Here is a 15,215-nt window from a genome sequence, read left to right as displayed (position 1 = left end):
CCGCGCTCGGATCGGATCGCTTTCTCACTGCAATTGAACCGCTCCAGGGTTCGTTTCAATCGAGCCGAGACCACCTCATTCAAGCGATCTCGGAGCGATTACTTTGGCGCGGAACAGAGCGCGATTGCCCTGTTCACATATGCCAATCGAACCGCGCTAACTGGGCAAACGAGACACGTTCCGAAACAAAAGTGTAGGTGTGAAAGCACCCTTAGTAACAAATTAGTATGAGTAAAAAGTAGCCCTTTCTAAAGTACTCAAGAGTAGCGAGTAGTGAGCATCACGCTGTAAAAAGCTGATGCATTTACATTTGTCCATGTGTGTGTAAACGTAACATTCTGTAGGGCATTTGGTTATAGCTCAGCAGGCACACAACCAGTGCTGGAGAAAGCGGAACTGCCACTCTAGGCAACGAACGATCACGCCGCCCTCAATCCGAACGTGAAAACGAAAGTGACCGTTTAGCAAATAGAGGACATATTCGCAGATATAACTTAGGCGGCCGCCTAGGTCGCCTCTATGGACGTGCTGGCCCTGCACACAATGTCATAAGACATTAACATTAGGTTAGATCTAGGTTGTGATGTCAGGTGACAACATTTCAAGTCTAGCCAGTGTCTAAGGACAATGACGTCAAACACTGACATTTATTCATCAGGTATGGCAACCATAATCCAACGTCTGATAGACGTCATACTGGTAACGTCCAAACAACATCAAGCTGTAACATCATTAGACGTTGATATTTGGTTGGTTTTAGGTTGGACTTTGGCCTGACGGTGAGTTCTAACGTCAACATGATTTTCATTTCCAAACAAAATGCAACGTCTCCACGACACTGGGGGACAATGTCAATTTGATGTCATGTTGATGTCCTGTGCATTGCTGGGTGTTTAAGGCCATTTGGGTCATCATACAGACCCAACAGTCATCTTCTCATCAGTGACATGCATCAAAACAGTCTCTGGGTCAATGCGTTTAAAAATGATCTTCTTGTACACTTTTAATGCTTCCAAACTTTGCCAAACTTTTTTCAAAGTTTGCTGCGGGAGGTAGTCCCTTATGATGCGATTTACCTTCTGTGTGTGATTTGATTGGACAGGAATTGAAGGACTGATTTTTCTAATCCCCGCAGGCAGGAAAAAAGTAGTGACTGCAAGTTGAAGGAAAGTAGTGGGGTAAAAATACCAATGACTGCACTAAAAATGTACTCAAGTGAAAGTAAAAGTACCCATTTATAAAACTACTTGGTAAATTCCTGAGAAACTCCTGAGAAAAACGACTGTTGTAATTAGTTACTTTAGACCACTGGTTGCCATATGGCAACAATGTCCAACAGTAAATCTAACTTAGGCATTTCAAATTTAGAATTTTCCTCATAATTATTAATTTTGTTGTTTGAAATTATTTATTTGGTGTTGCAGTACTAAAAGCTTTAACACAGAACTTTTAAATGACATCTTATACATAATTTCCAACAACTGATTTCATTTATTCCATTCTTTTTTGATAAATATTATTGAAAATAACCCTAATATTGTATTATCGTGTATGAAGTAAATATAAATATTTTCTCCAGTAAATATTATAACAAATAAATAACAAGTCTAATATATCCAGATGCATCAGAATAATGTTGCTACTAGCTAACAATGTTCAGTGGTGTAACTAATTACAAGACAAAGTGTTCACGTATGAGTATGTCTGTAGTTTCAACAGTAAAAAACTAAAAATGTTACAGTAAAAAAATTTAACTCATTGAACAGCAAGTTTCCTTAAACTATATGGTGTTTAAGGAAACTTGATGTTAAATGAGTTACAATTTTTTTTTTTATTGTTATGCTTTTTGTTTTGTAAACATTACTGTGGTTCTTTTGGGGTTCTCTTAAGTTATGCACAATAGAAATGTATGTGGTCACACTTTACAGTAAGGTTCATTAGTTAATGTTAACTAATGCATTTACTAACATGAACAAACAATGAACAACATATTTACTACTGTATTTGTTCATGTTAGTTAACGTTAGTTAATGAAAATACAGTAGTTCATTGTTAGTTCATGTTAACTCATGGTGCATTAACTAATGTTAACAAGCATGGACTTGGATGTTAATAATGCATTAGTAAATGTTCAATTATGATTAATAAATGCTGTACATGTGTTGTTCATGATTAGTTCATGTTAGTAAATGAATTAACTAATGAACCTTATTGTAAAGTGTTACCATGTATGTTACATCTACTACTACTATTACCACTAATAAAAATAACATTAATAATAATAATAATAATAATAATAAATCCATACATTTACAGTTGAAAGCAGAATTTTACATACTCTGTATAAAAAAGCACATAACCATTTCAAAAAAGTCAGATGTTAATGTGAATAAATTTTTTCTCTTTTAGGTAAGTTAGGATTATCAAATTTGTTTCTCTTATGCTTAATAATAATATAATGAGAGATATATTATTTGAGAAATTGTTATTACTTTTTTTGAAAGTCAAAAGTTTACATACAATAAGATTAATATGCCTCTAAAAAAAACTCAGCTAAATTACACTTAGAAAAAAAAAAAAAAAAAAGTAATTTTTGGAGACATGACTTGTGGTCTGATGGAACTAAGATTGAAGTGTTTGGCCATAATGACCAGTGTTACATTTGGAGGACAAAGGAGAAAGCTTGCAAGCCTGGGAACACCATCCCAACTGTGAAGTATGGGGGCGGCAGCATCATGTTGTGGGGCTGTTTTGCTGCAGGAGGGACTGGTCTACTTAATAGCATAGATGGCATCATGAAGAAAGAACATCATGTAGAAATACTGAAGCAACATCTCAAGACATCAGCCAGGAAATTAAAACTTGGCCACAAATGAGTCTTCCAAACAGACCATGACCCTAAGCACACTGCCAAATTAGGTAAAATGTGCTTTAAGGACAACAGAGTGAATGTTTTTGAGTGGCCATCACAAAGCCCTGATCTCAATCCTATAGAAAATTTGTGGGCAGAGTTGAAAAAGCTTGTGAGAGCAAGACAGCCTAAAAATCTGACACGGTTACACCAATTCTGTCAAAAGGAATGGGCCAAAACTCCTGCAAACTATTGTGAGAAGCTTGTGGAAGGATACCAAAACATTTGACCAAAGTTATACAGTTTAAAAACAAAGCTAAATGTACGTAAACTTTTGACTGTCTCAAAATTAATAAAAAAATTCTCTAAAAAAATTCTCTCATTATTCTGGCATTTAGCAAATGTAAATCATTTAGGTAATACTAACAGATCTAAAATAGTTAACACTAAAAATTATTTACCACCAGACATTTTTTTAAAAATGATTATGCTTCTTTTTTGCATGTAAACTTCTGGTTTCCACTGTATATAGCGCTTTTCTGGACACTCAAAGTGCTTTACACATAGTAGGGGGGAATCCCCACATCTGGATGATGCGACAGCAGCCATATTGCGCCAGACCGCACACCACATACCAGCTGATTGGTGAGTGATGGGTTAAACTCCTACTCTTTTCGAAAGACATCCAGGGATTTTTAATGACCACAGAGTCAGAACCTCAGTTAAACTTCTAATCTGAAAGACGGCGCTCACTGAGGAGTATAGAGTCTCCTATAATATACTGGGGTGTTAGGACTCACACAGATTGCAGGTTGGGCGCCTCCTGTTGGTCTCACTAACACCACTTCCAACAGCAACCTAGCTTTCCCATGTGGTCTGCCATCCAGGTACTGACCAGGCTCAGGCCTCCTTAGCTTCAGTGGACGACTATGTGAGAGTTGCAGAGAGCTAGCTGCCAGCTAATGTTGATAAACATGCATCATATTACTCTCTCATCCACTGAAAAAAGACATATTCAGTAGATATACTGCATTTTTAATGCAAGCAGCTGCAAACAATTTATATAAGCTCAATAAATAAAAAATAATTACATTTAGCAATGTTTAACTTAACATGCCAATTAAAGTACTGACTTTAATATTTTACTAATAAAATCAGTAAGGCTTGAGCTTATAGTGTTTAAAACAGCCATGTGCAGAAAAACAAATATAGAAAATAATGTGTGTTCTTGCTTTATTTTACAATAAGCATCATAATTATTCATCATAAATGACAGAAAAGAGGTGCTTGACATTTTGTGAAATTGCCTCCCGAATGAAAGTCACAATATGAACGAGAAAAAAACAGCTCAAAGTGAGTCAACACAGTCGTCCTCTGTGCTAATTTGACTGCTTAATTATCAATAGAGAGCTAATTGCCCTCCTGCACAGATAACGTCATTTGTGACTATACTTTTTTTGATCCAGAAAGTGGGCTGGAAATAAAACATCTACAAAGCTTTCAAACTCTAAAACGGGTCCCGGATGAATTCTTTCATCAGAAGGAAATATCACAAATCGTAGAAAAATGAATGAATGAATGAGTTCAACTAAACACTTATTGTACTTAATGTTTCCAAGAAACTAAATACAGTTGGCCTTTCCCATTTTAAGACTGCAATACCATCATCTGACGCAACTCTCAGATGAGCGAGTTCACTAAATGCCAAAAATCTAAAAAAAGAGCTCCCATCTGAACTGGAAATCACCCACTAAAAGCAGCTCCGCTCCGAACTGACAGCTTAATGGAGCGATTCCCCTCTGAGCTTAACAAACCAATGAGCAACTTCATATATTCATGAAAATAATGAAAGGCCTTTCTGTGCCACTTTGCGCTTTTTTTTTTTTTTTTTTGCTTTTAAGCTCAAGAGACACCAACATTTTTAGTAAATTTACCCACAAGGAATAAGGAATAATTCTTCAATGAAAACTGAAGTAAAGCCTGCTGTGAGATGAGTCACAAGAAAAGAAGAAAAGACTTGAAAATCTAACAAACAAGTACAACAGTGATGACAAAATGAACATTCATATTCACCACTCATACACTGAAAAAAAAATATTCAAGGATGATTCCTGGGATTTACTCAATTCTTTTACGTTAAGTGGTTGTAAACAATTTGGGCTGAATTTGAACAAACAAATTAAGTTGAACATTGTCAAATTTAATTTATTGGTTTAAATTCAATAAAAATAAATTGGTTGCAACAGTTCTGCATTCAACACTTTTTTTCAGTGTACGTTTGTTCAACTGCATGACAAAAAATTGGTTTACAGAATTCAAAAGGACCAGCTCTATACCCTCACCAGGGTGCTCGAGGGTTCATGGGAGTATATGCTCAACCAGTCCACATGTGCTTTGTGGACTTGGAGAAGGCATTCGATCGTGTCCCTCGCGAGGGCGCTCGGGGAGTATGGGGTCAGAGGCGATCTGTTAAGGGCCGTCTCGTCCCTGTATGAACAGAGTAGGAGTCTGGTTCGCATTACTGGCAATCAGTCAGATTTGTTTCCAGTGCATGTTGGACTCCTGCAGGGCTCCCCCTTGTCACCAATTCTATTCATGATTTTTATGGACAGAATTTCAAGGCGCAGACTTGGGCTGGAGGGGGTCCGGTTTGGGGAACACAGGATTTCATCTCTGTTATTCGTAGACAATGTTGTTCTGTTGGCTTCATCATACATGGACCTTCAGCATGCAATGGGGTAGTTTGCTGCCGAGTGTGACACGGCTGGGATGAGAATCAGCACCTCCAAGTCCGAGGTCATGGTGCTCCACCGGAAAAAGGTGGTTTGCCATCTCCAGGTTGGAGGAAAGTCCTTACCCCAGGTGGAGGAGTTTAAGTATCTTGGGGTTTTGTTCACGAGTGACGGAAGGATGGAACGTGAGATTGACAGGCGGATTGGTGCAGTGGCAGCAGTAATGTGGTCGATGTACCGGTCTGTTGTAGTGAAGAAGGAGCTGAACCGAAAGGCAAAGCTCTCGATTTACCGGTCAATCTACGTTCCTACTCTCACCTATGGTCATGAGCTCTGGATCATGACCTAAAAGACAAGATCTCGGATACAAGCGGCCGAAATAAGTTTCCTTCGAAGGGTGGCAGGGCGCCCAATCTTATGGATAGGGTGAGGAGCTCTGACACCCGGGAGGAGCTCGGAGTAGAGCCGCTGCTCCTCCACATCGAGAGAAGTCAGCTGAGGTGGCTCGGGCATCTGTTTCGGATGCCTCCTGGACGCCTACCTAGGGAGGTGTTCCAGGCATGTCCCACCGGGAGGCAGCCTCGGGGAAGACCCAGGACACGCTGGAGGGACTATGTCTCTCGGCTGGCCTGGGAACGCCTCGGGATCCCCCCGGAGGAGCTGGAGGAAGTGTCTGGGGAGAGGGAAGTTTGGGGTTCTCTGCTAAGACTGCTGCCCCCGCGACCCGGCCCCGGAAAAGCGGCAGAAGATGAATGAATGAATGAATGAATTCAAAAGTTTGTACTTTTGCTTCAGAACGAGTGGAAATAAGGATTTTGACATGATTTTGTAGTACACATTCTACATTCTAAAAAATGTTGGGTTATTTAATTAACCCAGTAGTTAAGTTAAAATATTCAGTGCTTTGTTGGGTTATTTTTAACCTTTATGGGGTTATTTATTAATAACTCAGCCAGTTGGGTTAAATATTTGGTGCTTTGGTGGGTTATTTTTAGCCTTTGTTTGGTTATTTATTTATTACTCAAGTGGGTGGGTTAAAAATTTGGATTTTCAACAGTCAACTCAATAAACTGACTCAGAACAGCGGTATTATTATGCGTACATAGGGTCCCAGGAAATCTATATACAGTTGTAGTCAGAAATATAGCCCCCCTTTTTGATTTTTTTTCCCCTTTTTTAAATATTTCCCAAATTATGTTTAACAGAGCAAGGACATTTTCACAGTATGTCTGATAATATTTTTTCTTCTGGAGAAAGTCTTATTTGTTTTATTTCGGCTAGAATAAAATCAGTTTTAAAATTTTTAAACACCATTTTAAGGACAAAATTATTTGCCCCTTTAAGCTATTTTTTTTCGACTGTCTAAAGAACAAACTATCATTATACAATAACTTGCCTAATTACCCTAATTAACCTAGTTTAGCCTTTAAATGTCACTTTAAGCTGTATAGAAGTGTCTTGAAAAATATCTTGTAAAATATTATTTACTTTCATCATGGCAAAGATAAATTTAATCAGTTATTAGAGAAACTATTATGTTTAGAAATGTGTTGAAAAATATCTGCTCTCTGTTAAACAGAAATCGGGGAAAAGAATAAACAGGGGGGCTAATAATACTGACTTCAACTGTAACATCGTTTTCTTCCATATTTTGTACAGTGAAAGTTAAACAAATACAATTTTAATGTAATTAAATATCATTTAATATACAATAAAGTATAATATTATTATAATAATGTAATGTTATGTAATAATAATATTACAAAATAAAATATCCATCACGGAGCAGTCCAGCAGTCACATTTATAAAAAAAAAAATGTATGTATTATTGCTTGTAGTAAATAAATTTTCAGAAAACTAATCATTTAAAACGTAGAGCTTTGCATTAATTTAAAATTTTGAAAAGAAGATTGAGTTATATAAAAAACAGCAACATAAATAAATATTAAATAAAAGTAGAAAAGGTACATTTCAGGACTTGGGCCCTTCGGCTGGAATTGCTTAGGGCCCTAAAATCCTCCAGAAATTACCTTTCCATGTCTTGTTTTTTATATCCGTTTCACCAGCACTCTTAATTTGATGATACAAACATTCGGTTCATAGCCAATCTATATACGGATAAAAATGCTTTCTTTAACTCCATGTTAATTTCTCCATTTTTCTTTTTTTTTTTTTGGCGGAGATGATACACATATTTCAGATATTGTGCCATCATTCTAATCTTTATAGGACCCAGCAGAGACATCAATAATAATAATAATTTATTAAATAGTGGTTAAGCCACTTTTTGCCAAAATAATCGAACAAATTATTGTTGTAATTTCTGTAATACAAATTGTTGGGTTAACCTTAAAAACTCCATGGATTGGGTTAAAATAACCCAATAGCAGGTTGGTGCCAAAACGACCCATTATTGGGTTACCTGTTGGGTTATTATTAACTCAACTGTTTTAAGTGAGTAGCCAAGAGACAGAAATATTCAGAAATATTTAGTATGTGTTTTCTGGCTTTTTTTGTCTGTGACTTTTGTTTCCTAAAACACAATAACAATGCATAATCTTTATTTTGTTTATTTTTTAATCCAAGCATATATCCATCTTTGTTGCATGTCATTATAGCCCACTTTGAGCTCAATTAAACAAAATTACATGATAGACAAGTATATGCTATACACTGTAAAAGAAAAAACAAATCCCTGATTCCACATAATCGATTTGTGTTGGGGAAACATAAAGGAATTAACTTAACTTAATTATTTTATGTTCAATCTACCTAAATTTGTAAAAAATATTAAGTTGACAAAAAAAAACTTAGAAATTGTGTAGTTCCAGCTCATTTCAAATAAGTAGTTTGAACAAGCCACAAACATGGTATACTGTCATGGTATGCAACTTAAGTGCTTAGAATTATTGGACAACGTCATCACTGGCAACGCAAACAAACTGGAAACTTACTTTCAGTTTATTTGTGTCGATTGCAAGTGACGTGACAGGAGAATGCAGGCATCATTATAAATGAGGTCACTTGCATAGTGTGTGTGCCTGAGAATGCAAGCCTGAGAGTGCAACCCTGATGGAGCAAGTGCAACTGTGCAGCCAATCCCTTCTCCCCTCCCCTCTGTGTGGGTTGCCCCGGGGTTATCCGGTTTCCTCCCACCATCCAAAGACATGCATCATACATAACAGACTAAGCAAAACAGGCACTTTGTCTAGCTCCCTTCCTTCTTACAGTAGTTTACCTTAGCCACATCAGCAGGGGAGTTTCTGAGATCTACCTGAGCTCAAACTCCACTCTCACTCTGCTAATGGGAGGAATCCCTGGGCTTGGAGATCCCTTAAGCTCAGGGCTCTCTCCCGGGAAAGCATGCTGAACAAGCAAAGTGTGAACTCTTAAAATCAGGAAATAAAACTGTGCTTTAAATTTGCCTTTGTAGCATCTACTGTCACTAGTCAAGGAAATCCAGACACTAAAGTGCAGTCCACATGTTTGAAAGCTTCCTTGCGGAAGCAAACTAATATTGTCCTTAAACCAAACCGTCTGATCAAATCTGTGGGATGAAATGAAAAGTGAGCACTTGGTTTAAAGTCTGATTGCTGCTAATTCGAGACCTTTGCCAGCTCGTCACGACAGCATTTCCACCGCATCCGCAACATCCTTCACTGCTAGGTAACATTTTTGTCTCCATGGCAACCGCAGTGCGATGGAGCCTGGCTCTGAGGGAGATGTGCAAGAAGCGGCAGAAAGCAGGCTGTTTTTCTGTTATGCTCCTACATTCACATCTCATTCTGCGGTCATATGCTCTCCGTCACTTTACTTGTGCTAATAAGTTGGCCATCACTGTTTCAGATAGTCACAATTTCTGTTTAATGGATGTGTTTTTTATCAACACACTTCTAAACATAATAGTTTTAATAACTCATCTCTAATAACTGATTTATTTTATCATTGCCATGATGATAGTAAATAATATTTGATTAGATATTTTTCAAGATACTAGTATTCTGCTTAAAGTGACATTTAAAGGCTTAACTAGGCTAATAAGGCAAGTTAGGGTAAATAGGCAAGTCGTATGACAGTGGTTTGTTCCGTAGACAATCGACAATAAATATTACTTATAGGAGTGTAGCGTACAGTCCACAGATAAAATTACTTATTGATTTTATCAAGGAGTATCTTGCGTGGATTTTACGACTCCTGGCTCCACGAAGTCTGGGTATTCGCGACACCTTACGTTATCCAGAGAGCATGGAGAGATAGGCCGGGAGTTTCAAACACATTCCTTTCTTACACACACACACACCCCCACACCCACAAGGACACTAGTCCAAAAAGGAATTGGACTGAGAAATCAGGGACCAGCACAAAATTAAAATATTATGTTTGCAAACTTTGTATCTCATTTCTGACCTTTCCTACCTGTACAACCCCTCCAGGAATTGAGTTTGACACCCCTGCTTTAGGCCCTTTTTAGTTAAATAATGTAAGTGTGGGAATTATGTTGATGTATTTGTGATGTACCTATTACTGTTGATGTACCTGTCCATGTCTGGTGTCGTTGGACTGCATTTGACATTTTACAACAAATGATGCATAGAGCAAGATAAGAACTTGCACTGCTTACATTCTTTAATACCCTGCATTAATGCCTCTCCGCATGCTTTAGGCGGACACTCAAATTTGCATATGAGCAGCCTCGAGACAAAGAAAGGTTTCGCGCTCAAACTTTGCCCTGAAATCATTGGTCAAGAATGCTGAACGGGTTGTCACGTGACCCGCAGGTATAACCGGTCTGCTCCCCATCATCTACAGAGAGATCCAAACAAAGAACTCGTAAAAGGTGGCCCTTTTGAGGGGCGAGCGGCTCTTCTAAGCCGCATGGACTTTCCAGCCACGCTTTCTTATTTTCCGGCAAAGTAAACTCAGTTTAAAGTTTGCGATCGCGTTTCTCAGAACTGTATTGCAAACTTAACGCATCAAGAAGGACATCAAAGGAGTTTCATCACGACGGGAGCAAAAGGGAGAGACCCCAGACATTAAAGTTCAGGTATTTTTAGTTATGCGATCAAGCTGTGCCCCTTTTATCAAAAAAGGTGTTTTTGTTTTTATAATCTTGGTGATCCTTAATGGTGCGTGTGGAACTGAAAGTTTTGTCACTCTTTATCTGAAATCTCTATTCCCTCGCTTTACTATTTACATTTACATTTAGTCATTTAGCAGACGCTTTTATCCAAAGCGACTTACAAATGAGGACAAGGAAGCAATTTACACAACTAAGAGCAACAATAAATAAGTGCTGTAGGCAAGTTTCAGGTCTGTAAAGTCTAAGAAGGGAAGTATTAGTAGTATTAGTATTTTTTTTTTTTTTTGGTACAGTTAGTGTGATATTCAGAGAGGCAATTGCAGATTAGGAAGTGTAGTGGAGACTAAATAGTTGAGTTTTTAGTCGTTTCTTGAAAGTAGCGAGTGACTCTGCTGTTCTGATGCAGTTAGGGAGTTCATTCCACCAACTGGGCAGATTGAGCATGAGCGTTCGCAAAAGTGATTTCTTCCCTCTTTGGGATGGAACCACGAGGCGACGTTCATTCACAGAACGCAAGTTTCTGGAGGGCGCATAGATCTGCAGAAGTGAGAGCAGATAAGAAGGAGCAAGGCCAGAAGTCACTTTGTAGGCAAACATCAGAGCTTTGAATTTGATGCGAGCAGCAACTGGCAGCCAGTGCAAACGGATGAGCAGCGGAGTGACATGTGCTCGTTTAGGTTCATTGAAGACCACTCGTGCTGCTGCATTCTGGAGCAGTTGAAGAGGTTTGATAGAGTTAGCTGGAAGCCCGGCTAGTAGAGAGTTGCAGTATATCCAGTTTGGAGAGAACAAGAGCTTGAACAAGGAGTTGAGCTGCATGTTCAGATAGGAAGGGTCGGATCTTTCTGATGTTATAGAGTGCGAATCTGCACGATCGAGCAGTAGAAATGTGGTCAGAGAAATTTAGTTGGTCATCAATCGTTACTCCAAGGCTTTTCACCATTTTGGATGCAGTAATGGTTGCCCCGTCCATCTGGATTGAAAAGTTATGGTGTAGAGTCGAGTTGGCAGAAACTACAAGCATTTCTTGTTACATGTTCTATAGACCCATATAGCCGATCTCCATGTGGTTTACCTTTGTTCTATGTATGATGTATGTTCGTGCGTTTGTCCGTTATCTGTCTGACTAGTCAATGAATCAAATGATAATCAAATGAATTGTATTGTTTGCCTCATAACAGCTAGGCAGGGGAATCTGTGTTTCAATGACCTTTTCTATAAGTTAATTAAAACTTATGAATGATTAATCTACTTCACAAGAAGTATCAATAATCTCCTTTTTCTAATAGAATAGATCATTACCGTGTCCGCTCGGAAGAGCAGCGGCTCTGGTTATGTTTGTTTGGTCAAATTAACAACAAATTGATCCAGAATATTAATGATTAATAATAATTCGTTATTGTTGATAATTGATATTCATAATCTGAGAGTCCGCTCGGTCGCGCGGCAGGATCATATACAATCATATGTTTGTTTGACCAAATTGACTGAAGCTTAAGCCGGAATATTAATAATTAAGAATAAACCATTATTGTTGATTATTAATATTCATAAAATGAGCTAATTTCTGTTACAGGAGGCTAATAATATTGACCTTAAAATGGCTTTTAAAATTCAAAACTGCTTTTATTCTAGCTGAAATAAAAAAAAATAAAACTTCCTGCAGAAGAAAAAATATTATAGAAAATACTGTTAAAAATTCCTTGCTCTGTTCAACATCATCTCCCAAAAAGATCAAGAATTGTGTTGCGATTCAGTTCATTTTAAATAAGTGGTTTAAACAAACAGCCAGTGGTGGAAAGAGTACTGAAAAATCATCCTCAAGCAAAAGTACCATTACTTGCCTTAAAATGTAGTGTGAGTAAAATTATCTGTTGTCAATTTTACTCAAAGTATGAGACCTTTCTAAAGTACTCAAGAGTAGCGAGTATTACACTGTGAAGAGCTGATGCATTTACATGTAATTTGTGCATGTGTGTAAACGTAACATTCTGTAGTGCACTTAGTTATTGCCCAGCAGGCACACAATGTCATGAGACATTATCAACAACATCTTAAACCAACGTCAGATTGACGTCAAACACTGACATTTATTCCTCAGGTATGGCAACCAAAATCCAACATCTGATAGACATCATAGTGGTAACGTCCACACAACGTCAAGGTGTGACATCATTAGACGTTAATTTTTGGTTAATTTCAGGTTGTGTTGGTAGGTGACCAAAATCCAACGTCGAGCCAACATCTTAAACCAACGTCATATTGATGTCAAACACTGACATTTATTCCTCAGGTATGGCAACCAAAATCCAACGTCTGATAGACGTCACAGTGGTGGCATCCAAACAACGTCAAGTTGTAACATCATTAGACGTTCATATTTGGTTGATTTCAGGTTGAACGTTGGCCTGACGGTGAGTTCTGACGACAACATGATTTTCATTTCCAAACAAACTGCAACGTCTCCACGACACTGGGGGACAATGTCAATCTAACGTCATGTTGATGTCCTGTGCGTTGCTGGGTGTTTAAGGCCATTTCGGTCATCATACAGTAAACATCCGTCATCTTCTCATCAGTGACGTGCATCTAAACCACAGGTGTCAAACTCAGTTCCAAAAGGGCCGCAGCTCTGCACAGTTTAGTTCCAACCCTAATTAAACACACCTGATCAAACTAATTGAGTCCTTCAGGCTTGTTTGAAACCTACAGGTAAGTGTGTTGGAGCAGGGTTGGAACTAAACTGTGCAAGGCTTCGGCCCTCCAGGGATTGAGTTTGACACCCCTGATCTAAACAGTCTCTGGGTCAATGAGTGTAAAGATTTTGGACATCTTATTGGACACTTTTATTGCTTCCAAACAGTTTGCTGCAATTATAAATCGCCCATGTCTTGAGGTAGTTCATTATGAGGCGATTTATCTTATATATGTGTGATTTGATAAAAAATAAAGTAGTAAAAGTGTTAATATTAGGTCCAAAAATATAAAATAAAGAAGTTAGATACATAAAATAATAAATACATAAAATAAAAAATTAAACACATAAAAAAATTAAATACATAAAATAAAAATACATAAAAAATGTATACATAAATAAAAAATAGAAATACATAAAAAATTAAATAAAAAAACTATACATTAACTAAAAATAAATAAATAAAAAGATTGAATACAAAAAATAAACAAAAATTAAATACATAAAATAAAAAGTATACATAAAATAAAAAAATAAATATATAAAAATCAGATAAAATTAATAAAAAATAATAAATCAAATAAAAAAAACTTTTAATGAATAAAATAAAATAAAAAATGTATGAAATAAAATGAAAATTTTAAGTAATTAAATAAAATAACAATTTTAAATAAATGAAATAAAAGTTTAAATAAATAAACTGCATTGAATCCAAACCTGTTCTTTGATTTCCTGCAGTTTGTTGCTCTGCTCTCGAATGTCGTGCAGCAGCTGAAGAGCTTTATCATCTTCCTGCGAAACCTCCATGCGGGCCTGCTCCAAACTGCGCTTCAAACTCTAAAACACACACACATTTAATTAATTTTATTTGGAATGACTAATTTATTTTCTTTGGAATGACCATATTTTCTTTCTTTTTTCAGTGCATGAGCTCTTCGCTTATTGAAACAACAAACATAACCAAAATGCTGGCCATGCAAATAAAATAAAATCAAAATTTAAAAAAATAAAATTAAAGAAAAGAATTAACATTTAATAAGATAAAATTTAAATAAATAAGATTTAATTAAAAATAATTAAATTAAATAAAAACATGAAATAAAGTAAAATAAAAATAAAATTGTAATTTGAATAAACAAAAAATAATAATTCAAATTAAATAAAATAAAAACATTAAAACGTAAAATAAAATAAATTAAATTAAATAAAAACATTAAAGTAAAATAAAATAAAACCAAAAAAATTCATTTAAATAAATAAAATAAAATAAAACTACATAGAATTGAGTAAATTTTAAATCTAAACTAATAAAACAAATTAAATATTAAATAACATTTTAGATAAATTAAAAATAATAAAAATGTAAATAAAATAAATAAAAATTAAATAAACTAAAAATAATAAAACATTAAATAAATAAAATACAAATTATAAAGTAAAATAAAAATAAAACAAAATAAAATAACATAATTAAAATTAAAAATTTAATAAATTTAATTAAAAAAAATAAGTTAAATAAAATAAAAAATAATAACATTTAGTTTTAAATTAATAAAATGTAATAAAACATTAATAAATAAAAGTAAAATAAAACAAAATAAATTAACATTTTAAATAATTCACGTTATTAAATCACATAACTAACTAAGCAATAACAAAGTCATGCAACTCAGACCATGCCATAATTCCAGTCTCAAACATTAAACTCACGCTGCATTCGGTGATATAGGTTGCCAGGTCTTGCTCTAAGATGTTTCTCTGGGTTTCTGAAGCCTTGAGCTCCACGTCTTTCTGCTGCAAAACTGACTCCAAGTCTGACATCTTACGCTGCACTTTGGAAATCTCCTGCTCCATCT

General features: G+C 36.1%; 2 protein-coding genes across 16 annotated transcripts in view; both read right to left on the bottom strand.

Moving 5' to 3' along the window:
* Window positions 1-15,215, bottom strand: part of gcn1 (GCN1 activator of EIF2AK4) — a 779,792-nt gene that overhangs the window by 460,578 nt on the left and 303,999 nt on the right. The window lies entirely within an intron of this gene.
* citb (citron rho-interacting serine/threonine kinase b) overlaps window positions 1-15,215 on the bottom strand; it is a 135,385-nt gene that overhangs the window by 96,070 nt on the left and 24,100 nt on the right. For all 15 annotated transcript variants that reach the window (XM_068223090.2, XM_068223087.2, XM_073910033.1 and 12 more), the window contains exons 3-4: window positions 15,070-15,213; window positions 14,077-14,196 (exon numbers count right to left, since the gene is read on the bottom strand). In XM_068223090.2, coding sequence (XP_068079191.1) covers window positions 14,077-14,196; window positions 15,070-15,213 — 264 coding nt within the window. The remainder of the gene's footprint in view (window positions 1-14,076; window positions 14,197-15,069; window positions 15,214-15,215) is intronic.

The sequence above is a fragment of the Danio rerio genome, chromosome 8 (genome assembly GCF_049306965.1).
Source record: "Danio rerio strain Tuebingen ecotype United States chromosome 8, GRCz12tu, whole genome shotgun sequence".
In the NCBI taxonomy this organism is placed as follows: Eukaryota; Metazoa; Chordata; class Actinopteri; order Cypriniformes; family Danionidae; genus Danio; species Danio rerio.
The sequence above is the reverse complement of the archived record's forward strand: the minus strand, read 5'-3'. Positions and strand labels throughout refer to the sequence as shown.